The sequence below is a fragment of the Brienomyrus brachyistius genome, chromosome 6, assembly GCF_023856365.1.
Source record: "Brienomyrus brachyistius isolate T26 chromosome 6, BBRACH_0.4, whole genome shotgun sequence".
Lineage (NCBI taxonomy): Eukaryota > Metazoa > Chordata > Actinopteri > Osteoglossiformes > Mormyridae > Brienomyrus > Brienomyrus brachyistius.
This window is the reverse complement of record NC_064538.1, coordinates 14,822,800-14,846,588: the sequence shown is the minus strand read 5'-3', so window position 1 is coordinate 14,846,588 and position 23,789 is coordinate 14,822,800. Positions and strand designations below refer to the sequence as shown.

General features: G+C 43.9%; 1 protein-coding gene across 2 annotated transcripts in view; it reads right to left on the bottom strand.

Annotated features, from left to right (window-relative positions):
* Positions 1-23,789, bottom strand: part of cacna2d2a (calcium channel, voltage-dependent, alpha 2/delta subunit 2a) — a 240,381-nt gene that overhangs the window by 102,055 nt on the left and 114,537 nt on the right. For both annotated transcript variants that reach the window (XM_049017367.1, XM_049017368.1), the window contains exon 4: positions 14,924-14,983. In XM_049017367.1, coding sequence (XP_048873324.1) covers positions 14,924-14,983 — 60 coding nt within the window. The remainder of the gene's footprint in view (positions 1-14,923; positions 14,984-23,789) is intronic.

Sequence of the window (23,789 nt, the reverse complement as noted above, 5' to 3'; positions counted from 1 at the left end):
ATCATATCTTGTGATTACTTCATAGGGCGGCATAGTGATTAGTACCATTGGGTGGGGGGTGGGCGGGAGGGGGGAGGGGTGCTGGAGCGGACTACATTCTCTGGGGGCCCTAGGCTGACATGGGTATGGGGGGGGGCCCTAAAAGGGGTATTTAAGTATCTTTTGGCTCCAAACGAGAAACAACAGGGAAGTAAAATGGATGGAACATCAATAATATGCTAATTAATGTGCGGGATGGCAGCAATACTTACCAATCAGTGTGAGGGGCCAGGAGTGCTTTCAGTAAGCTGGACAAGGCGGCATCACACCGGCGGACCAAAATTGAAGAAGTTCAGCCAGTCCCCTTTGGCCGCGGCCCAGGGCTGCAGCCTAGGACAGCCTATACCTCACTCTGATACTTAGGCCACGGTTTCCCATGAATTTTTGCACATACTCGCGTAGTTGTGTTCTCTCCACGACGGTTCGCAATTTGTCCACCACTCTAGTGGGATAGTTAGTCTTGAATCTTTGCCCTGTTTCCCCTCCTGTTAGGTCAGTTTGCGCTCGACAGTGAAACAGCCAGTAGAAAGAAAGCTGGGCAGCGCAAAATCTCAAAGGGGGGGCGTCTTGAATCCTGAAAACCGGCACTAAATACTACAGAGAAATGTGTTTTCATGGACGTAACTTGTGGACATTCTGTCGTCATGGGGCTTTTGGGGGCCTGGCAGTTGCCTTCCTGTGCTGTATGGTAAGTCCCCCCCCTGTGTGGGTGTGATCATGAATGCATTAAAAGTGGGGATGTGGTTGAATCCTGTTATTCTGACATTGAGCCCCCCCCCCCCCCCACAAGGGGAGACAGAATCTCTGAATGCAATGTAAAAATTTATGCCAAAAGTATTGATTTTGTTTGGTTACTTATGGTTAAAGTTGGGGCTGTGGAGAGGATAACCTTGACCTAGTATTACTGTATATAGGAAAAGTCAAGAGATCTTAAACAACCTCAGGCATCTCAGACAATGTTATTAGGATCTGTTAGAAATACAAATATTACACGTCTTTGCGCTTTACCAAAACTGGATCAGAAGTAAGACAACTGCTGAACTGATTACACACAATAAATGTGGATGAAGACTTCCTTTTTCTTTCAAAAAAACCTAAGGAAATGAACTTGGTCATTTGTGTCATTTCAAATAAGAAGACTCCGCAAGAGATGTGTGGGGTAGACTGATGACCTTGAGAGATAAAAGCCAATAAAGTACTTTAATGTCTATTTCACACATCATTTCTTTTCAGGCGACGTGCATCTTAAATCACACGATGATCATAATCGTATAATAGTAAGTCTAATGCTACAAATAGCCATACTGTCTATCTCCAGTACAACATGAAGAATGACAACAATAACGCATGGCTGTGTGATTTACCGTCCAAACACCAAGAATCTGCTGCTGTCCACGCTGAGATGATCGTGTCAGGAAGGGCCCAACCACATTTGCACGGCAGATGGGCCGGTACAGGTATGAAATAGATCATTAGCACACCTCTTGCATGAAATGAGGTGTGCGTCCTGCAACTCAGAATCGTCTTCTGCAAGCCTTCTTCTGCTGTCGCTGCTGCCGCTGGTTCCCAACAACTTCTGTTTGCACCCAGAAACCTGCTGTGTCCCACCAGATCCTCGAGGTCCGTCATAGAGCATCTCAGATACAAGCTGATTTGCATTGTTAATACTCTATCTGGAACTGAGGTCCATTTATGCCAGTGGTTCTCAAAATCGGTCCTCAGGCCCCACTGCCCTGCTTGTTTTGCAGCTATCCTTGCCCTACACACTGCTGATTACCTGGATCAGGTGTGTTCAGTCAATCAGAAGCTGAAAGACAGCTGGGACTTGTGTGTGGGGCAGGGATAGCAGGATAACAAGCAGGGCAGTGGGGCCCGAGGACCGACTTTGAGAACCACTGACTTATGTGGAGGTCAAAAAAACTACTGGTCTAGTTTTGGTGCAGTGCTTCTACAGTATAACCTGAATTTGTGAAAGTAAAGCATACAGTTGCAGGTTATCTTTATTGACCCTGCATGATATGGGCAGCACGTGTCTACAGCCCACACACAGAGCAGAGACCACGGAGGTGTGCAGGAACAGAGCGTGTCAGCCAGTGACCCGCCCTAGTCTCAGTCAAAGAATTTGAGCAGTATACAGATTAGGTTAAAACAATTATTTCATAATCATACAGTAGTTATGCTTTCTATCTATTCATATAAAACACGTCCTACAACAAAGGTTTAAATCTCTGGTCACATGTCTGTTGCTACGACCAATAAACCATCTGCTACTCCAAACTTCCAACAACTTATCCTGGTCGGGTTCACTGGAGGGGGGGGGGGGGGTGTTGAAGTCTATCTGATAGTGAGCCACTCAGGACACTAAAATGCACAGGCTACAGGCAATTTACAGATGCCAATTAGACTGTAGGTGGAAATCCTGCACTACAGGGAGGACATGCACAGAGCAGAGGTGAGAGTCAAACCCCCACTGAGAAGTGCAACACACTGAGCCACCATGCTGACATTAAAAACATTTCACTGAAGATTGTGCATTAATTCCTCTATACCAGTGGTTTGTCAAACTGGTCCTCGGGGACCATCAAACAAACAAAAATGTGTACTGTCTGGCAGGGAGCTGGGAGGGAGCAAAAATGTGGACTGTCTGGCAGGGAGCTGGGAAGGAGCAAAAACATGGACTATCTGGCAGGGAGCTGGAAGGGAGCAAAAACGTAGACTGTCTGGCAAGGAGCTGGAAGGGAGCAAAAACATGGACTGTCTGGCAGGGAGCTGGGAGGGAACAAAAATGTGGACTGTCTGGCAGGAAGCTGGGAAGGCGCAAAAACGTGGACTGTCTGGTAGGGAGCTGGGAAGGAGCAAAAACATGGACTGTCTGGCAGGGAGCTGGAAGGGAGCAAAAACGTAGACTGTCTGGCAAGGAGCTGGAAGGGAGCAAAAACATGGACTGTCTGGCAGGGAGCTGGGAAGGAGCAAAAACGTGGACTATCTCGGGGTCTCGGATGACTGGGGTGAGACACATTGCTCTATAACTTATACACATGAGAGCCACATACTGTGAAGGGCCCCTACCCAGTGACTGCCACACTAAGGCTGTCTAGTACCCACACTGTGCCCACATTTACCCATTCCAATGGCCCTGCCAGGAGCAGCCACCCACTTCCTCTACCAGTCTACATTTGCCCACCTGCTGTCTGGGGTTTCCACTCAATGATACACACCAGTACTTCCCGAATCTTCTTCTAGTAAATCTTCCACCTGGGACGTGAGGGATTTTGACAGGACTGACAATTTGTTCTCTGCATTTGCACACCAGTGACCCCGCTGATCGCTGTTTTAATACTCGGGTGAGAGATGAGGTTGGGGAGAGATGGCAGACGCCCAGCCCTGCTAACTGGGAAACACTGAAGGTGAGATAGAAGGGGACCAGCACATGGGTACAATACTCTCTAAGGAGGAGTGTGTGTGTTTGGCACCAGATGGCTTCTGCACAACACTGACCTGCCGCTGCCACAGCCTGCCAATCACACTGCAGCGCATGACCTGTAGGCTGGGTTAAATGAAGGCTAAACATTAAACTCATCCAAGGGCGAAAGTCAGGAAAAAAATGTGGGAAATGTCAAAATGATCCCCCATATCTAAAATATGTGATGCATGTTAGTATTTTGTTTTTCATCTGCATTGCAGTGTTTCTGTGCTGTAGTAATATTAGAATACCATTATCACCAACTGTAATTAAGTAATAAGATAAAATCTCCTTTTGCAACTGCTAAGGCATACACTGCATCATGCATAATATAAACACTTTATTCAGGGCCAGTAACTATCAAATGTTTTTTTTTTGCAGTTAGCTGTGTGTTTTTGCACTGTAGCTTAAAAACTCCAGGTTCGGGGCTTTGGATCCTGGTCCTGTCTGCTCCCCTGTGTGAGGAGTTTGCATGTTCGCACCATCTTTTTGCAGGTTATCTTCCACGGTCCAAAAATATGCAAAACTGAATCAAAACTGTCCTCAGTGTGTGCAGCACGTGCCCTGCACTGTAAGGGTATCCCATGCTTAACGGAACAGGCTCCAACCATGCCAGGTTAGAAGTTACAGAAGTGTGGATGTTCTTTTCAGATTCGATAATGACTACTGCTTTATAAACTATTGCAATTTTACAGAATTTAAGACCTCAATCTGCAAAGATCCTATTTGGCTCCAGTCCCATCAGAAGAGAACTGACCAGACAACCGGAAAGATCTCTCTTGGACCTATAGAGGTGGATATATATGGCATCACTACGCCATTCCATCCCTCCATTTCTCAGCATCTGACACACACAGCTGAGCCTGAATCAGTCCTCAGTCTTGCTGCTGAGATTCCCACAAGCAGCCTTACCGGCCAAACCAACAGACATCGATCAGCCCTCATGACAGAAGCTCTGATAGGAGGTGGGCAGGTGCTATATACATGAAATAGGTGGAGGAGACCACATTCGAATGATGCTATGATGGCAAACCTAATGATGTGCTAAAACAGATCACACTACTACTGTAATTGCACTAAAAAGCTGTCTGAAGAAATGCAGTTCCAAACACGTGCTCACTTCCACACAAACAAGCAGGTAAAGACTTCATGCTCTAATAACGGTTAATGGCTTTGCCTCAGACAAACGGAAATTGCAAGCAACGACACAGCCCCATGTGCAAGGAACAAGGTGCAGGGCTTTTAAAGATCCATTAAAAATGTATATAATAATCGCCATTACTGCTAGTTGCTAATATCAGGATAACCTAGGAAATGCTAGGAATTCATTTACTTAAGAAAATATTAATAAAGCATTAAAAATGTTCAGAAACTGTTCAGAGTCATCATGGAAGAAACATTCAGTAAATGTTTGAGTCGTGGGCATTTGCAGCTTCATTTTTCTTTATTTTACACATCTGGTCACTAACGACCCAAGTTATGCGGAAGTGTTCTGAAGGTTAAGCTAAGAAGGCGCTTCTGACACTGCTGTTAAACAGAGGTCACGGGTTTAAAGCTCAAAACGGGTCATTACTGCCCCTCAGGTAAAACATGTTTCTGGAAATAAAGGATGTGGCTACACACAACATGCAGCAGCAGCAGCCCGACTCGGTGTTTGAAGTGAGGGCTGAACAGCGGACGGCAGAGGAGCGCCTTCCGAGAGCCTTGCAGGAATAAGGGGCGCTTACATCATCGCGCTACGCCACACTAGCAAACATCTCTTTCTGGCTAATTTGACATAATCAAGTGAAGAGGGTTATTTTGGGAAAGGAGGGGGGTGGTGAAGCTCGCATTTTGTTTCCTCTCTATGCTTGTTTTCCCCCACTGCAGATTACACCAGCACTGCGTTGGTGACTGAAAACCCCCACACTCCAATCACGATGACCAAGCCCAACAAAACCAGGCGCATGGTGCACCAAAAAATTAAAATTAAATTAAAAACTGTGCAGCAAAAGAGAAGTTTGCACGGCAGCTGACAGAGTGGTGGGCTACCACACCAGCGGGACAGATGCACGTGGCAGAAGGTTTACGCAAAACCAGGTCACAGCCCGTCTAACAGTTATACTAAATCCTACAAGCAAACAGCACAATAATAACCTAGGATTCAGCCACATTCCTTTGTGCTTCCTTCCAAACTCAGTCAGCTGACCCAATTTAAAATCCTAATAATCAGATGCTCAGTTAGGACCAGCTGGGATTCGTGAACTGAGGTATCATTCGAATTGGAGCAACTGCCACTGACTGACACGCTAAAACTGAGGTGTCAAATGAAACATTTAATGGGTCATGTGGAAGAGAAGAGACACGTTGCCGATGGTCACGACTGGCCAGTTCCACTTACGTATGCAAAAGAAATGTTATTACTTTTCAGCAATGAAAAAATCAATAACAAAAGAAATAAGTAATTATGTTTAATTTGAGGCAACTTAATTGAATAATCTCTTTGGCAATCAGAACAACATTCCAGACTACAGGCATGGCATGCCCCTGCCTTGCTCCTATGACATCTGGGAGAGATTCCAGGCCTCCCAAGCTGCAGAGAAACACTCCGGACAGGATGGGGTTTCATCAGAAGGCAGAATCACACATTACGGCCAATTCAGAAATACCAATTAGCCTAAGTGCATGTTTCTGGACTTGGGTGAAGGGTGACCAGAGGAAACCCACAACGCATACGGCCCGACGGTGGGATTCAATCCTTCAGCCCTGATGGTGTGAGGCAACGGGGCGGCCCACTGAGCTGCCGTGACACCCACAAAGCACACCATGCCGTACGAAATGATTACTGCACAGAATTAACCTCTCAGCCTTTGGTTTAAATAGCGATGTGGAACAGTGGGAGGTGGCTATTTAACTTAAAACCTCGGTATTATACTGGGTAATGTTTTCTCCAGGCCACACTAGCAAATGTAAGTGCTCTCACAGGGTGATAATGACTAATGCCAGTGCCCGACTATCCATAGCATACGTGAACACAAAGACTGCATATGGCTGTGCAGTGTAATAGCCCAAAAAAGTCATCATATAGCTCAGAAATGCATGACAACGTTCATTTCCTGACCTACTGTCAGGTGACTACAGGGTCACTGTAAGAGTGGACTGGTGGAGAATGACCCTGCAGATGGTGCATCACACACATGGCGCAGAATCACACACCTGTGCCACAGTTCTGAGAAAATGGGGAAATTAGCAACTTAAATGATGCACCTGCAGAAAAATTTCCTTATATAATAATATAATCAAAGAGACTAACTACTGTATAACTTTTCAATTAAACGATACTTTGACATTATACAGTCATCCTTCGGTATCTGCCGGAGATATTGGTTCTAGCCCCCGCCCCTGGACCCCCGCGGTTGTTCAGATCCACAGATGCACAAGTCCTGTATATAAAATGCTGTAATATTTGCACATAACCTACACAAATCCTCCTGTATACTATACATCATCTTCAGTTTACTCATAATACCTTAAATTTTACGTATAATAGTTCTTATACTGTATTAGCAAGAAAAAAAGGTCTGCACATGCTCAGTAGAGAAATAAACAGAATTAAACACTAAATATTGGAAATACAAGCACATATAAAAATTATTTGATTTTAAATAGAAAAAAATATAAATTAATTCATTCTCTCTCTCTTTCACTCCCACTTCATTTGTGTGGATTCAGCATAGTGCTCAGAGCACATGGGAAAGTTTTGCTTTCTGGAACTTTCTGGATTTAGTCTTCATATTTTCGGTCCACGTTTGGTTGATATGCAGATGCAGAACCCATGGATACGGAGGACTAGAAGAATTAATAATTAAGGAGACTTATTAATTATAAGGATGTTAATCCTTTCAGAGCTGACCCTCACCAGATCTATGCTTATCACAATTAAGTACTGCGATCAGGAGTTAGGAAGAAGATGATCCTCATCACCCAGCACTGAACCCCCCACCCCCCATCAATCTGCAGTGGCATCAGCATGCCCTCCTTAATACTGTACTTCCTGCATGGCCCTTCAGCCTAAAGTGGCCCCTCTACACAGCGTGCTTTCCCAGCTCCCCCCCCCCCCATGTTTTGCAGCGTTCCTTAACATGCCCGGGGAGTACACAGCCATAATCTAATTAAACTGTCAATCAGCAGTATTTGAAGAACATATATTCAAGAACAGTGGAAAATAAAAACAGAGGAAATCTTATCTACAGAATGTATCACCCCCCCCCCACTCATCTTCTGAAGGATTTTAACAGGTTTACAGCCCCCCTCCCTCCCTCCTGGTGAGATTCATTACCTGTCCTAATTACAAAGGCAAATGAAATCAACTCTAATACATTATTAATGGCAGATTACCATTGGGATTTGTATTCCACAATATAATATTTTCGACCTGCATTCACAGTTAAAAAAAAACCAAGATGGAAATGTAGGCACTACAGGTACCACCTCCTGAAACTGGCTTTCCAAACCCATCTACCCATCCATGTAGAGGGGAGCCTGGAGCCTGTCCCAGGCAGCATCGCGCACATGGTAGGGGTCCACCCTGGGCAGGACGCAAGGCCGAACTCACTGTAGACCATTTAGGGATACCCACCGGCCTATCTGCAAGCCTTTGGACTGCAGGAGGAAACCGAAAAACAGGGGGAAAACATAATAGCACCACACACACATGCACATACACACACACACAGACACACACGCACATTCGCACACACGCACATGTATGCATGTACATGCACACACACACACACATACACACGCACACACACACACACATTCATACATGCACACACAGACACACACTCACATACACAAATGCATGCGCACACACACACACACACATGCATGCGCACACACACACACTCGCATACACACATGCACACACACAGATACATACCCACATACACATGCATACCCACACACGCACACAAACACATGCGCACAAACACACTCACACACACACAGAGGAGGTGGGATTTTAATCCCTAACCCTGGAAGAGTGATGCCACAGTGTAACCTACTGAGCCCCACCCCTTGAGCTCATGTCCCCAATTTAAACCCCACTTCAGCTCATGCATTAACACCTGCTGACATGACAGGTACCATTTTAAGGGTGAGTATGACCTTGTGAGTGCACAGAAAGGGCCCCTTCTCCAAGCCTGAGGGACTGCACACACACTGATGATGCAGACAGCACTACACACACAGGCTGTTCTGCCCAGGTGAAAAATCATCACTGCTTCACTTCATGTCACTGAAGTAGCTGGATGCTATTTATTGCAAATTCCATTAGCACAAATCTCCATATAATTGCGGGCACTGTATACATGTACAAGCACTCTTTCAGTGCATGTCGAACAGAGCCCCCATGCTATTTCACATAACATGCACTTTGATTCCTATATTTTGTTCCTCCACAACACCCACGAATTTAACGCACGGCTGATTGTACGGCACGACTTCTGGATGCTGGTCACTAATCATGGGTGCAGGTCAAAGGAGCTGCAAACAGGTGTTCCACAGCAGCCAAGGAACAACAGGTATGTGTCAGTGGATCATACTGATAGGAGTGCACAGAGGCCAAGGTTTACAATGCTGTCAAACCTGCCGATTTTCCCTTGGATACTTCCAGAATCTGTCACAACCCAGTTTACTGGTGAATACATGTGGTGACGGGTTTCATTGGGGAGGGGGCAGCACAAGTATTTGTTTTAAATCTGTTAAAACCTTTATACAAATGTCCTAGGGGATTCTCGGGGGGTGGGGGGGGGGGTAAAAATCCATTTGTGGGTAGCGTACCATGACAGTCTGACTTCATGCGGCGGTTTCCCAGGAGACATGGAGGACAAAGATGAGGGCTGAGTTAACTCTCTCTGGCTACGCGGGTCTGGGGGCGCCTGCACACAGCTTTATCATACTTCAAACACTCACACACACACACTCGCCGGAATTGCCTGTTATGTCCTGAAAGGTATATATAATAGACAGGATGGTATGCATAAAATTGCTGTGGATATTAAAGCTAGGAAAACGTTTTTGCCATGCTCGAGCACCTGGCCCCAAAATCTTTATGGGAACAATTCATTTAATCCCAGAAACTGACTTTCGAATGTAAAACCGATTCACCTGTGGTAAATTTCTCGGGCTGCTTGCTGCAATGGGAATGGCGTACATTCCCAGGGAGGACACTGATGACTCGTGTCGCCTGCAGGTGTCGTTGATTTCAATGCCGATCTCCTTGCCTTCGGCCTGACTAGGAATGAATGTCACTGGGGGCATGTGTGTGTGTGTGTGTGTGTCTCAGTGCGTGTCTGTATGTGTGTGTGTGTGTGTCTGCATGTGTGTGTGAGTTTGTGCGTGTGTGTCTGTACTGTATGTCTGAGTGTGTGTGCGTGTGTCTGCATGTGTGTGTGAGTGTCTGCATGTGTGTCTGTATGTCTGAGTGTGTGTCTGTGTGTCTGCATGTGTGTGTGAGTTTGTGTGTGTGTCTGTACTGTATGTCTGAGTGTGTGTGCGTGTGTCTGCATGTGTGTGTGTGTGTGTCTGCATGTGTGTCTGTATGTCAGTGTGTGTGTGTCTGCATGTGTGTCTGTATATCTGAGTGTGTGTCTGCATGTGTGTGTGAGTTTGTGTGTGTGTCTGCATGTGTGTCTGTATGTCTGAGTGTGTGTCTGCATGTGTGTGTGAGTTTGTGTGTGTGTTTGCATATGTGTCTCTATGTCTGGGCGTGTGTCTGCATGTGTGTCTGTATGTCTGAGTGTGTGTGTGTCTGCATGTATGTGTGTGTCTGCGTGTGTGTCTGTATGTCAGTGTGTGTGTGTGTCTGCATGTGTGTCTGTATGTCAGTGTGTGTGTGTGTCTGCATGTGTGTCTGTATGTCAGTGTGTGTGTGTGTCTGCATGTGTGTCTGTATGTCAGTGTGTGTGTGGTGAGTCTGCATGTGTGTCTGTATGTCAGTGTGTGTGTGGTGAGTCTGCATGTGTGTTTGTATGTCAGTGTGTGTGTGTGTGTCTGCATGTGTGTCTGTATGTCTGAGTGTGTGTGTGTGTCTGCATGTGTGTCTGTATGTCAGTGTGTGTGTGTGTCTGCATGTGTGTCTGTATGTCAGTGTGTGTGTGTGTCTGCGTGTGTGTCTGTATGTCAGTGTGTGTGTGTGTCTGCGTGTGTGTCTGTATGTCAGTGTGTGTGTGTCTGCGTGTGTGTCTGTATGTCTGAGTGTGTGTGTGTCTGCATGTGTCTGTATGTCAGTGTGTGTGTGTCTGCATGTGTGTGTGTCTGCGTGTGTGTCTGTATGTCAGTGTGTGTGTGTGTGTCTGCATGTGTGTCTGTATGTCAGTGTGTGTGTGTCTGCATGTGTGTGTGTCTGCGTGTGTGTCTGTATGTCAGTGTGTGTGTGTGTCTGCATGTGTGTCTGTATGTCAGTGTGTGTGTGTATCTGCATGTGTGTCTGTATGTCAGTGTGCGTGTGTGTGTCTGTATGTGTGTCTGTATGTCAGTGTGCGTGTGTGTGTCTGTATGTGTGTCTGTATGTCAGTGTGCGTGTGTGTGTCTGTATGTGTGTCTGTATGTCAGTGTGCGTGTGTATCTGCATGTGTGTCTGTATGTCAGTGTGCGTGTGTATCTGCATGTGTGTCTGTATGTCAGTGTGCGTGTGTATCTGCATGTGTGTCTGTATGTCAGTGTGTGTGTCTGCATGTGTGTCTGTATGTCAGTGTGTGTGTGTGTCTGCATGTGTGTCTGTATGTCAGTGTGTGTGTGTATCTGCATGTGTGTCTGTATGTCAGTGTGTGTGTGTATCTGCATGTGTGTCTGTATGTCAGTGTGTGTGTGTGTGTCTGCATGTGTGTCTGTATGTCAGTGTGTGTGTGTGTCTGCATGTGTGTCTGTATGTCAGTGTGTGTGTGTGTCTGCATGTGTGTCTGTATGTCTGAGTGTGTGTGTGTCTGCATGTGTGTCTGTATGTCTGAGTGTGTGTGTGTGTGTCTGCATGTGTGTCTGTATGTCAGTGTGTGTGTGTGTGTCTGCATGTGTGTCTGTATGTCTGAGTGTTTGTGCGTGTGTCTGCATGTGTGTCTGTATGTCTGAGTGTGTGTGTGTGAGTCTGCATGTGTGTCTGCATGTGTGTCTGCCCGGGGGGAGCGGGGGGTGGGGGGGTATCTATCTGCACCGCAGTGACTTTTTCCCTGGAGCTGGTGCCTGGTGACCTGTTGAAATTGGGTGATAATTTATAGCCCCACAACCATTTTAAAAGTTGCACCAATGCAGAAATGTGGAATAAGAACTGGTGCAGATGCCAGTTCCAGCAAACCCCACGGCATGTCGGGGATGTTAACTGTGGTTCTAGATAACACAGCCATAACATAACAGGAATACCATATTAATTTCACTGAAATTTAAAGTCTCGCACATCTTTTCCTGCAAATCTACAGGCTTTACCATCACCTCACTGAGAGCACATGAAAGCACAACGATGGACGGCCTCAACACGTAAAACTGGGTTGCAAACATTAGCAAAATCATGCTGCTAATCAACTGGTGGCAGTACACTGAGGCATACAGTGTGATGTAGGCACAGCACTCATTTATTCAGTGCTCACAGTCAGGGAGTCATTGCGACACGTCTAGGTCATTGCATCTACTGGTCCCTGCTCCCGGTCGCAGTAGCGACCATCCACGTGGCCGAGCAGAGGGAACCGTGACAAAGGGAGAGAGTATGCCACAGGCATGAGCACACTACGACTGCTAGAACACTAACCCAAACAACTCCCCTCCACCCCAACCACAAACACAAACCCACAGGCAGATGACAACCGTCACGCGGAGCTGGGAGACGAGACGCAAATGAGTTCACATACTTCAGTATGTCCAGGAATGAGACAAAGAGATGGAGACAGATCAGAGTGTGAAAAACAGAGACCGATAAAGAGGAAAACAGAGAGAGGGAGGGTGAGATAAGGAGGCAGGAAAAAGGCATAGAAAAGTTGGTCCAGAGCGAGGCTTTCACTGGCAGAAACGTGATAATCACCCTTTGCAGAAGGTCAAGCAAGGATGTCCAACATACAGGTAAAGCGAGAGGACAAGAGTCACAGCCAAAGATGCACATGGGAAAAGTGCTTTGCCTTTTTGGACAAAATTACACAGGAGTCCAGCGACTCAACAACATCTCAGCCAGATTAATTAGACATGCTCACAGTCACACAGATTTCTGATAGAAACAATTAAAAACACACGCACGTGAAACAGTGAGGTCTGGGTTCGGATCCTGCTGTTCTGCATTTACTGTCAGGCAGGTGTGGGGAAGCCACTGCGACAGGAAGGTGAGGCGGCCGGGTTTGCTATCCCATGGATGCTCTGTAGCAACATGTGTTATCAAATGGACTTCAGTGGCACCGCGAACGGAGCAGAGGGAGCGGCGCTGCTCTACAAGGTCATGCAGCGCAGGCCCAGAAAGAGGCAGGGGGCTTTACCCCCCAGGGTTACGTAGGCATGGGCCAGTTCAATAAAGGGCTCTATCTGTCATTCCAGTTTAGGTTAAAATTGGGGGGAAAGCTTTTAATAAATGCAGAGCAAATCGGTAAAGGTCATTTATACTTTTCAGTTTGTTTGTTCTCGTCACACTTTACAAAATTTGACATTACATTGATGGATAATGTCCCATAAAAATATTCAGGTAGCAGTGACTCCTATTTCTTCTTCTTTAATAGGTTTTCATGTCTGGCTTTCACCCTGAGGTGGAAGAGGAGCATGGAAAGACGGCACCTAGAGAATGGCTCCATTTCTGGAGCATAAATTGAGCTGCAGCTGGCGTTGAGGGAGTAGCGGCTGGGGATGGGGGGCTCTCACTCTAGGGTGGGGTTTGCATGGGTGCTGAAACACTTTTTTTAAGAGAAATTTTAGGTTAATAGCTTAAAAGCAAAAGGAAGGACATGAAACTCCTGCAGCATATTGTATTATCTCTGACTAATAAGTAACTAATTAATATTTTCAATGGACACCCCAAGATGCAAATTCAGATCCAAATTCCTGTAGCTCAGGTAAATATCAGGAACAGGTATGGCTAATCAGAAGCCAGGTAGGATAGAAAACTTACTGGATAGTATCTCTCCAGGACCAGAGTTGGAGACCCCCAGTCTAGAGCCTCTTCCTGAGGCTATGAGCACAAAGCAGGGAATAACCCAGGATGGGGCGCCAACCCATAACAGTACATATTTACACTACTGGGAAATTTGGTAACTCCAATCAGATTCAGCGTATATTTGGAGTGTGGGGGGGGGGGGGGGACCAGAGTACCCAGAGGAATGTCACAGGGAGGACATGCTAACTCCACAAACATGAAAGCCAGGTGCAGACTCAAAGCCTTGTCCCAGAGGTGTGAGATGACAGCACTAACCACTGTGCCACCATGCCCGCCCCCCCTCCACAACATTCTGAACTCCTTAAGTTTCAATAATGTATATACTGAACTCAATTAACAGCAGCTCCTCTACTGACATGCAAATCAACAAACCACAAAGCGGGTGACATCACCACCCGAGTGTGCGCCGTTTACCTTTCCATGACAGCACTCCAATGGGATGCCCTGCTGCATGGCCACAGTGAGGCAGAAGCCCCAGCAAGGGCCAGTAATGTGTCCTTAACCGAAAGCCCCGGGAGTTAATGAAGAGAGAGAGAAACTTGAGTTGATCCAACCACGGAGGCGGGTCTTTCGGAGACCTTGATAAGTTTCGATTTTTCAGAAAAGCGGCCCATCAGGTCTGGCCCATGTGGCGAAATCCCATTAATTTAGAGAAAGGTTCTCAGCGGGACTCTTTGGTTAAGCCTGGACCCAACAGATCCCTTCTGAAGAGATTATGCAGCAAACACTTTTCTGCCACAAAATATCCACACCCCAACGCACACACACACACACACGCACTGAAGCACACCCAAATACACACATGGTGATGTGATCCATTTAAAGGATCCCTCATTTGTTTAAGGACATAACTGTGTGGTGACCTTTGAAGTCAGATCCATTCCTTTTGAAATCAGTCATGTGCAGCAGCATGCAAAAAATAGTTATCTGGAGAGCAAGAAAATCATTCAGGCAGAATATCATTTTAGTGCGATCTTTGCCACACTGATTAAACTGTAATCAGCGCAAATGATGGGTTCAGCCAGGTGTTTTATAACATTGGTGGAGAAACTTAGTAATAAAATATAAACTATTTTCCAGACAGCTATCTTGATGTACGTAAGGAGGAGCGGGCCCACCGGTTAGCTCTGAAACCCTGCTCAGCTTCTCAGCGGCTGATTATCTCAGAAATAGAGGACTCTCCCACCTAATGGTAAGGTTCTGAACTGAAGTGTGTAGGATGGGGGAGAGAGCATACCGAAGCAGAGCTTAAGGAGCCTTACCCTGATGCCATCCTGCCAAGAATGCTCTTTCTGCAGCTGCTCCGCCTCCCTGGCCAGTCTCTGTGGAGGACACAAGGTGAAAGGGAGAGGTGAGTGGCTTTTCAGCAGTTTAATGACAGGCTTATTCAGAGCTCTCACTCGAGGATGAGCCAAGTTCTCTGGATGTCTCTGGCACAGGCCACCATCCACCACCGCATCAGAGATGGGCAGTATGGCATGGGCACCATACAGTTCATATGTGACCCATCACCACGAAAAGAGTCTCATGGGTGAAGTTCTACCAGTGCGACTTAAGACTCATTTCGTGGCGATGGGTCACATATAGCTTCTACAGTGACTTTGGTCTCCAAAAACACTCCTAGACTCTAAGGCATGAGTACCTCTTTGTTGTAGTCATGTACACCCTTATTCTCTTAAAACTCATTTCCATCCCCACTCCCATAAAATAAGACCCCGCATCTCACGCACCATGTAAATTAATTGTGAAACAGCTTTAATGTTTAACTTTAACATCTATGGTACAAACCTGAATTGCTTTTTGAAGGAATTCCCCAAATTCCACTAATTATACTGCTCTGTATTATATACAAAGTGCTTCTTAAGGTGTGTGGGTCAAATTCTCAAAGTCTTCATATTTCATACTCATATTAATAATAGCTGGATTATAAAATGACATTCATACACTATATTTTACACAACAATTGTGAATCTTTCTAAGAGTCCACTAAGTGTAAATGTCAAACGGCAAATCTTATATATATATAGCCAAAAGACTATACCTGTACTGTAAGAATAATTTCTCCACTGCAAAAAAAAACCATAACCATTTTCAAAGGAGTGATCCAGAAAAACGCCCCCTCCTGTCTTCAAAGTTCCTATACTGTACAATGGTACATTTTTCTCACTATGGGAACACAAGAGGCTGATGGACTAATTACACCCCCCCCCTGCCTTGAACACTAAGCAGTAGAAGGCTCAAGAACCCCTCTGGAACCATGGACAGTTAACACATTTGTACATTACTTTGCACCCATTGATTTTGTGTCTGGGGGCAAGAACAGGGCAATTCAATCGTTCCAGTAGAATGGAATGTGATTTATTGCCACAGCCATTGCCTGAGATTGCGGAAGGTTAAGTATCCCCAAAGAGCATTGTTTTATCTGCCCATAATGTGCAGTTGTTACTTCACAGCTTGCTTCATTTTCTATTTAATCATAGGCTCTTCAAACTCTACACGTCTATATGCACTTTGGTACAACTTCACTGGCCATCTGACATCAAAGTCTTGCTTGATGTATTGTGTACTGTGCGCTCTGGCATTGCCTTAGTGTGGGCTAGTCTTTTCAGCTAAATGACCATTATATATGGCATGAGCACATGCAGCAATTAGGCGCTCAGCAAGGAGCTGTGGAGCCTGTTAGTGGACAACTGATGAGTTGAGATATCAAAAACGCTGAAGCAATTGCTATGATTCTCTGTCAGTCTTGGGGAATTCAGAAAACAGACTGCTTCTTATTGTCCGTCCCAACCTTTTTTCTGTCATCGCTCTCTCTCCAATCAGGGACAGATATTTCTGACCTTTACCCTGGTAAAGGGTTCCCGTTTAGATATACAATCAAAACACATATCTACGGATTTCCATCTGTCAGCTGAACCTCCCCACTGCACAATGCTTTGACAGAAGACCTGAAAGACAGCCATCTCTGTTTGAGCTTGCATGAGCCTAGATATCCTCTATCACCTTGCTACTTACAGGTCACACTTTGAAGTGAGCAACAGGAGCCTTGGGTATAGCAGTCATCAGCATACAACAGTTCAAAGGACTTCACATATACCCTGCAAGAAGCTTATGACCACCTTATAAAATACTACTGTTAACATTTAAAGCCCTATATAATCCTGCCCCATCGCATCTCATTGATCTTCTGCAGAGCTACACTCCCTTCCCTCCACTCTTCATCTGCAGGTTTACTTTCTGTCCCAGACAAACTCTCTACCTGGAGCCTTGCACCCAAACTTTGGAATTCTCATCCCTCTCATATCACATCAACTGGACTCTATGATACAATTTAAAACCACCATTAAAAGGCAACTTTTCAAACTGGTATACTCACTTTAATCTGTTGGAACACTCACAACTTATTACTTTGCGACCTCTGACGAATTGCAGTTTCTGGTTTTATTGGTGTCATTGTGTTTGTTGATGTTTTTACTTTTGTGAGGTGACACTGAGTGTCTTGAAAGATGCCTTTTAAATAAAATGTACTATTATTTTATGCTTTGGGAAATTCGGGCATTTCTCATTGCATTCCACCATTGCCTTTCTATGGATGAGCCAGTCAGGATGAGCCAGTCAGCAAAGGTTGCGGCAGGAATCGGATAATGATCTCTTGTGCCATTTGCACTGACCACCACACCCAACAGAGGTGAAAAGAAGTAGAGGTTCTGCCAGTATATCAGCATTTTCAAAGGCCACAGCTTCAGCTCCATCATCACTTGCTAAGAAACCCAAAAAACTAGGGCATTCTCACCTGACCAGGTAAACAAGAGCCTGGCAGATGTGAAAAGGCAGGTATCTCTATTGTGTCTTTCATTGTCCATAGGTACAAGTCATGTTAAGGAAATTGTACTTTATCTCCTTGAGTCACCTCAAGAACTTTTTATTCTGCAATGCGTTTAGTTGCAGAGACGGAAGACTCACTTTTCATAGGCAACTGAGATTGAGTGACAATGGGGCCCTTCTTGTCTTTTCTTTTGTACGGCGGCTCATTCTACTGTGACTGGAACTGTTTCTCAGGACACTGAATTCTAAAGTCAGTGCCAGTAGTTCTTTATTCTGAGAATCCTCATGCTGATCAGCAAAACGAAGGCTTCTATCTCTCTTCCACACCGGTCCTATGATTGACTTGCTGCTAGGAACTATACCACCCAGAGGCCAGCCCTCCTCCTTGTTTGAACCCAAAATGACAACAATGGAGAAGTATATCAAAGTAGCCCTCACATCTGGGTTCACACGCCCCCCAACTTCACTGCGGTTTCTTTTTTGAGGAAAGATAGAGCACCATGACCTCTATACTCAGTAAAATCACAATTAATAATCGTTGTCCTTAGTCCCTGAGCTGCCGCAGAAGGCAACCATTTTTAAGTTGGATTTGTGAAATGTATATAAATTATTATGCATCAGAGAGGTTGATAAGTGCAAAATGGGGCTGCCACTAACGGAAATTTTTCTACTGATTAATCTATCGACTATTTTACTCACTGGTCGATCAATCCAAACAATTAATTTGTCTCCAGAAATTCAAAATAGAAAGTTTAAGTTCATTTTATTTTGTCATTGCAGGGCTTTAGATAATGGATGCCGGTTTTTCAGCCCTAAACAGACAATACTTTTGCCCACAATTTGATAAACAGATTAGTAGTATGCCTAAAATATTAATGTGAAACCCAAAAGTTAGTAATCTGTATAAATTCGTCATGTCTTTATGCTTATTAAATTTGGTTAGCGGAACATGTGAGTGTTTTGGTAAATTGTGGAAGCGATAAGCACTGAAGTCGCCGTAAAGAAAAGGCCAGCTCATGATCCACATAATTTGAAAGAAGAGATATTGTGGTTAAACTAAGTGAAAAGACATTGGTACTTTTTGCAGATTAAAGTCAGACACTTTTGTGTTTGGTAAATATAGTTTTCATTTTTATTTCAGTTCACATTTATTTTTTAATCTAGTGCCTGTTTCCTTTCAGTTTTAGTTTAAGATAACACTGGTCCCAACAAGCCCAACGCATACAAACACACACACGCGTACAAACACACGCACCGGCACCATCAATCAGCGTAGAAGGCAGACAACTTTATGGCTTTAATAATGAGTGTATTTAGCGGCTACATGAACAAAAGATATTTAAAAGTTCTCCATACTAATGGTAATTTAATAAACATAACCAGACCACACTTATGGTAGTTTCGCCTACTCTGCTGGTCCATCCTCCAGAATACAGTAACACCTGTGTGTTTTCGCTTTAGGTGCTTGTGCTTAGCCTTAGTATCACCATGGTATGCCGTCAAGACTTTGAATAACGTACAACTGAATTACTCCCATAATTACATAGTGATATTAAAGGAAAACATTTGTTACAAGCATTTTAGAAATCATAAAAGTAATTTCATTAAAATTTTAAAAAAAAACAACGTGTTGATTCAAAATATTGAAGTCGGTGCATTTTCAGCATCGACGTCATCAACTAATCACAGCAGCTCTAGTGGAAAATAGTCTTTGACACGCATAATGAGTAGTATGAGTACCTAGTGAAATTTGGTGATGTTAACACCCCTGCAGCATTTCAGGCTTCTGTAAATGACAAGCCCAGAGACATGTTCAGCTTGTTTTTGTCTATTTAGACATTTCTTTCTTTCTTCAAACTCTCTGGTAAAACACACCTAATTTGTCCCACAGGTATATTCCTCTCTTAACATGTTAACAAGCTCCCACTGCTTGCTGTCTCTCCTTAATGCTCCTGTGTTCTTCTAGGGCGTAAAAGACACATTTATCAATATTTGCGATAATTTTCCCAGCGGATGCCTTTCCACGCCATTGCTGTTTGTTGATGAATGTCACCATCACCTGTTTTAAGCACCGCTTAGCTTTGCTGCCAGGTGTCAGGTCAGTTCACACTCACAACCCATATTGCTCAGCCACCATCTCGCTACACGTCTGCTTACCTACTGCATCCATTCCCTACACAGATTATACTGGCAGCCCAGGGGCACTAGCTGGCATCTTGGATTTGCCCTATGCGAAAAAAAAACTTTTAACAGACTCCTGATTCCAAAGGAATGCTCTTGTATATCCCCTGATATAGCTTTTAGGTAACAGTTTTCTCCATAACAGATATTAATACCATCATGCGTCCAGAAAGAAAAAATCATCCAGCTATAGAAAGTGTATTCATTTATAGTAACGGTCAAGACTGGACATACCTACTGAAAATTATTTGTTTTTCAACAAGATAACCTTTTCGTTTGCTTAAGGTTATGTGGTAAGTAGGGTTGCCACCCGTCCCTTAAAATACTGGATCATCCTGCACTGGAAAATAAACTGCTGTGTCCTGTATTATATCCCATATTATAAGGGATGAGTGGCAACCCTAGTAGTAAGTGCTATCTTGTGAACAAGGAAAGAGGGAAAGTGCTGAGAAAGATGACCTGGCCCCCACAATCACCCGACTTAAACCCTAGAGAGCAGGTTTGAGATGAGCTGGATTGAAGAGTAATAGCAATGTAGCCCATTTATGTCTAGAACTTGTGGAGCCTCCACAGGTTTTAAATAATAATACTCTAGTTAAATGGTACTCGTAAACAAAAATCTACAGAAAAGGTGAACCACAGTCTCTTCAAAGTATTGTTATCCGTGATAGAACAAACAGAAAGCTAATCTACAAGGATCAGATTCTGCAGAATGGGAACCATTGTAGCAGAGTCCTAATTTAACCAAGCAAGACCCAGAACCTCTGTGGTTCAACCGTTTTGCCCACTATCCATCTATGGCTTTGGAGCATTAGTTACAACATTCCAGCATCTTTAATAATTAATTGAGAAAGAAACAATGAATGCTTAACAACTTGTTTATAGTGGACCAGATCAGGAAAAACAGAGGGAGCAGTCCAGTGCTTGCATTAGAGCTGGACGGTATGACCAAAAAATTATATCACGGTATTTTTCAGTTATATCGGTTTTTGACGGTATTTTTTAAGTATGACTGGGCGTTTGCCACGTTTTACAGGACACATTTTTGTTCTACGTTTTTGCGTTGTTCCCACATTAACTATATTATTTTATTATTAGTCATTGCGCCTATCCGCTACCTTAATGATACCATACGGCTAACGTGTTTGTTGGCTAACTGCTTATAGATAAAAAGCTAATGTTAGGGTGTTTGCCGGCCAAGTTAACATTTTTGATGTGCTTAATAGTTCAGTGTTGCTGAAATGCAAGCTTTACTGACCTCACGAAATGTCCGGGATGTCGGTTTTTAAGATGATTCGCCAAGTTTGACGTGCTACTTGACTTCGTTGGTACAACTTTGTAGCACTGTCTGTATAGAGGCTTATCGACATCCTTAACCTTTCCATGCTCGTCTGCAAAATACTTCCAAATTGCACTTTTGCGGGTTTTTTTTTACTAAAGCAGCTTGCGAAGTGCCTTCAACTGCAACACATGCCATGTTCGGCTAACTCGGTATGTGTGTGTTAACCAGCATGAGCGCCTTCAGCGGCTATTGAGAGGAGGGGAGGGGCTGCGCGAGTGAGAGTGTGTGTGTAGGTGTGTGTGTGTGTACACACATGTGCTGTAATGGTGCTGTGTAGCTAATCAGGCGAAAACCCGGAGTATTGGGGGGTTCGATTATCTCTCAGAACTCGGAAATTCCGAGTTGAGTGACATCACTTAGCACATAGCTTTTCGAGCTACCACAACTCAGAACAAACATGGCTGCCTCCATGAATACGCTGCTGTGTTTTGTTGCTTTACATTTTAGCAGTTTCGGAGTAAGATTTCCGAGAGACAAACAAACAAGAAACAGGAACTAGTCAAACCACATTAAAAACTTTATAAAGTATATTAGTACATTCATAGCGATATTCTTTTGTCGAGAGGCAAACAAACTACAAACAAACCAAAAACACTAAACAAGTCTGGTAAAAATCTGATATTGTATGCTACGATACGGTCACGATGTGGTATTCTCTAAATCGAACACGTGCAATTACATTTATAATTCATAATTATAAATAATGATAATTCATTCAACAAAATAAACATTTTGTTATTTTGTTAAAGAAAATTCTGTCCGACATCAACGTCATAAAAGAGGCGTGTTTCCGACAGGAAGTGACGTTCTTCGTGACGTTCTCCGTCTGAGTTCTGAGTCATAATAATTATGGACAAAATAATCGAACGCACCGTTGAGTTTCGTCACATGCGTGACGTTTGTATCCCGGCCAGTTCAGATGCGTCTCCTGCTATTTCTCCCGAATTGCACGTAAAGCAGTGATAACAGGTTTTCAGTTAATTTATCTGGTAAAATAAAGTTTACATAAATTATACATAAATGCTCTAATAGTACACGTAAATTAGTTGTTTATTGTTAGTTACTGTAATGTTGCGCTGCTTTAATCGTCTAGTCTGTGAAGAAGGTATTCAAGTAAGAATTACATTGTACTCCCTGTATGACAATAAAAACTTTGAATCCTTGAAATAAATATATTTGATGTTTTTCCTGACAGCTACCCTTTTACACAGGGCCACTATACACAATAGTTTTTTTTTCCACTGCTAACAGTTTGGATCAGGGGCTGGTTATTGTAAAAAATGCAGGTGATATTTGTATAGATTATTATATAGATTTAACTACACCCTTCTGGCAGTGCTGTCATTGCAGTCAGGTGATGAGTAGAAGTTGTCCGTCTTGGCCCAAGTCGAACGCACCCAAAGAAAGGTGACATGGTTTACTTTTTTTGCCGATTTAACCTAATTTTAAAACTTTAATACTTCCGACAATGGACATTTTGAAAAGAAGACAGATTACGCATTTAGTCATTTTTTTTCATGTTTGTACAATAAGATTTCAGCGGGTTATGAACTGAAATACATGAGAAAGATAGGCGGCATCGCCGACTCCAAAGGGTTAAACCGATATTGCTGTATAAGAAAAATTCATATCATAATAATAATAAAAAACGGTTTTCGGTATGAACTGGTATACCGCTCAACACTAGCCTGCATTTATTTGCAGTTGCCCCAGACGCTTCTGGAACCTGATCCTGGACACTCAGAGAAGAACTCAGTCAACTGGGCTGACTGTAAATAATTAATCCATGGACGTGTTAAGTGGAATGAAGGAATCTGCCTTTTGATGGACAGCAGTCAGCCAATTAAAGAATGTGCATTTTGCTAGTTATAATGTGGCACAATTTTCCCAAGTATTGTACACAGAAGATGTGATTTCTGTCACTCCATCTGTGTTTGGCGCATGGTATTGTCCCACGCAAAAAGGAACAGCTGAGCAGCAACTAAATTTCCATCACAAAACGAAAGGTTCTCTCCAGAGCAGAGGTGTCCTCATAATTCAAGAACCTGCCTCTGTATCCCCGTCTCACAGTTTGACTCCTGTCGAGATCCACTGATGCTCATTTTCATCCACTCTAACACTTTATTTTTCAATGACTAGAACCATTATATTTGATATCTATTGGAACAAATTGATGGCTGTCAGCAAGGGGGAAGAGGCCATTTGTTAAATTGCTTAATTGCCTGAAATCTGCACTATTAGTCAAGCTGGTAATATCTCTGAGAGATGCTTTTTAAACATTAGTCAATGACATGTCAGCTCTGCAAAGAGGGTGAGGTTGAAGGGTGGAGATACATTCACAGTACTAGTGGTGGTAGGGGGTAGTTTTGGGAAAATCGGGGCTTGGCTAAAATAGTTTTCACACTACAGTGTGCTATTACCAGTCCTTATAATTGACATGTGCACACAGTAAACTTTATCTCCTGGTGAGCAGTTCCCAGAAAGCAAGGTCCTCAATGATACCACCTGGAGCTACAGGGAAGATAAACACCTAAACCGGTGCAGCTGAATGACAGCACTCCGCCTGTCTGCTGTGCTCAGGATTGTTCAATACCTGTTTTAAGGGTTGGAATAGGGTTTGTATAGGTGCAGAGTAACACTATAGTTACAAGCTTTTACAAGTAAAACCTTAGGTCCAGCACCACTACATCTTTTTACAAAGTCTTTTTGGTAACACGTTACTTAAAGCTCACATCTTATAATACTCTATAGATACTTTCATAATGCATTATTATCGTCAT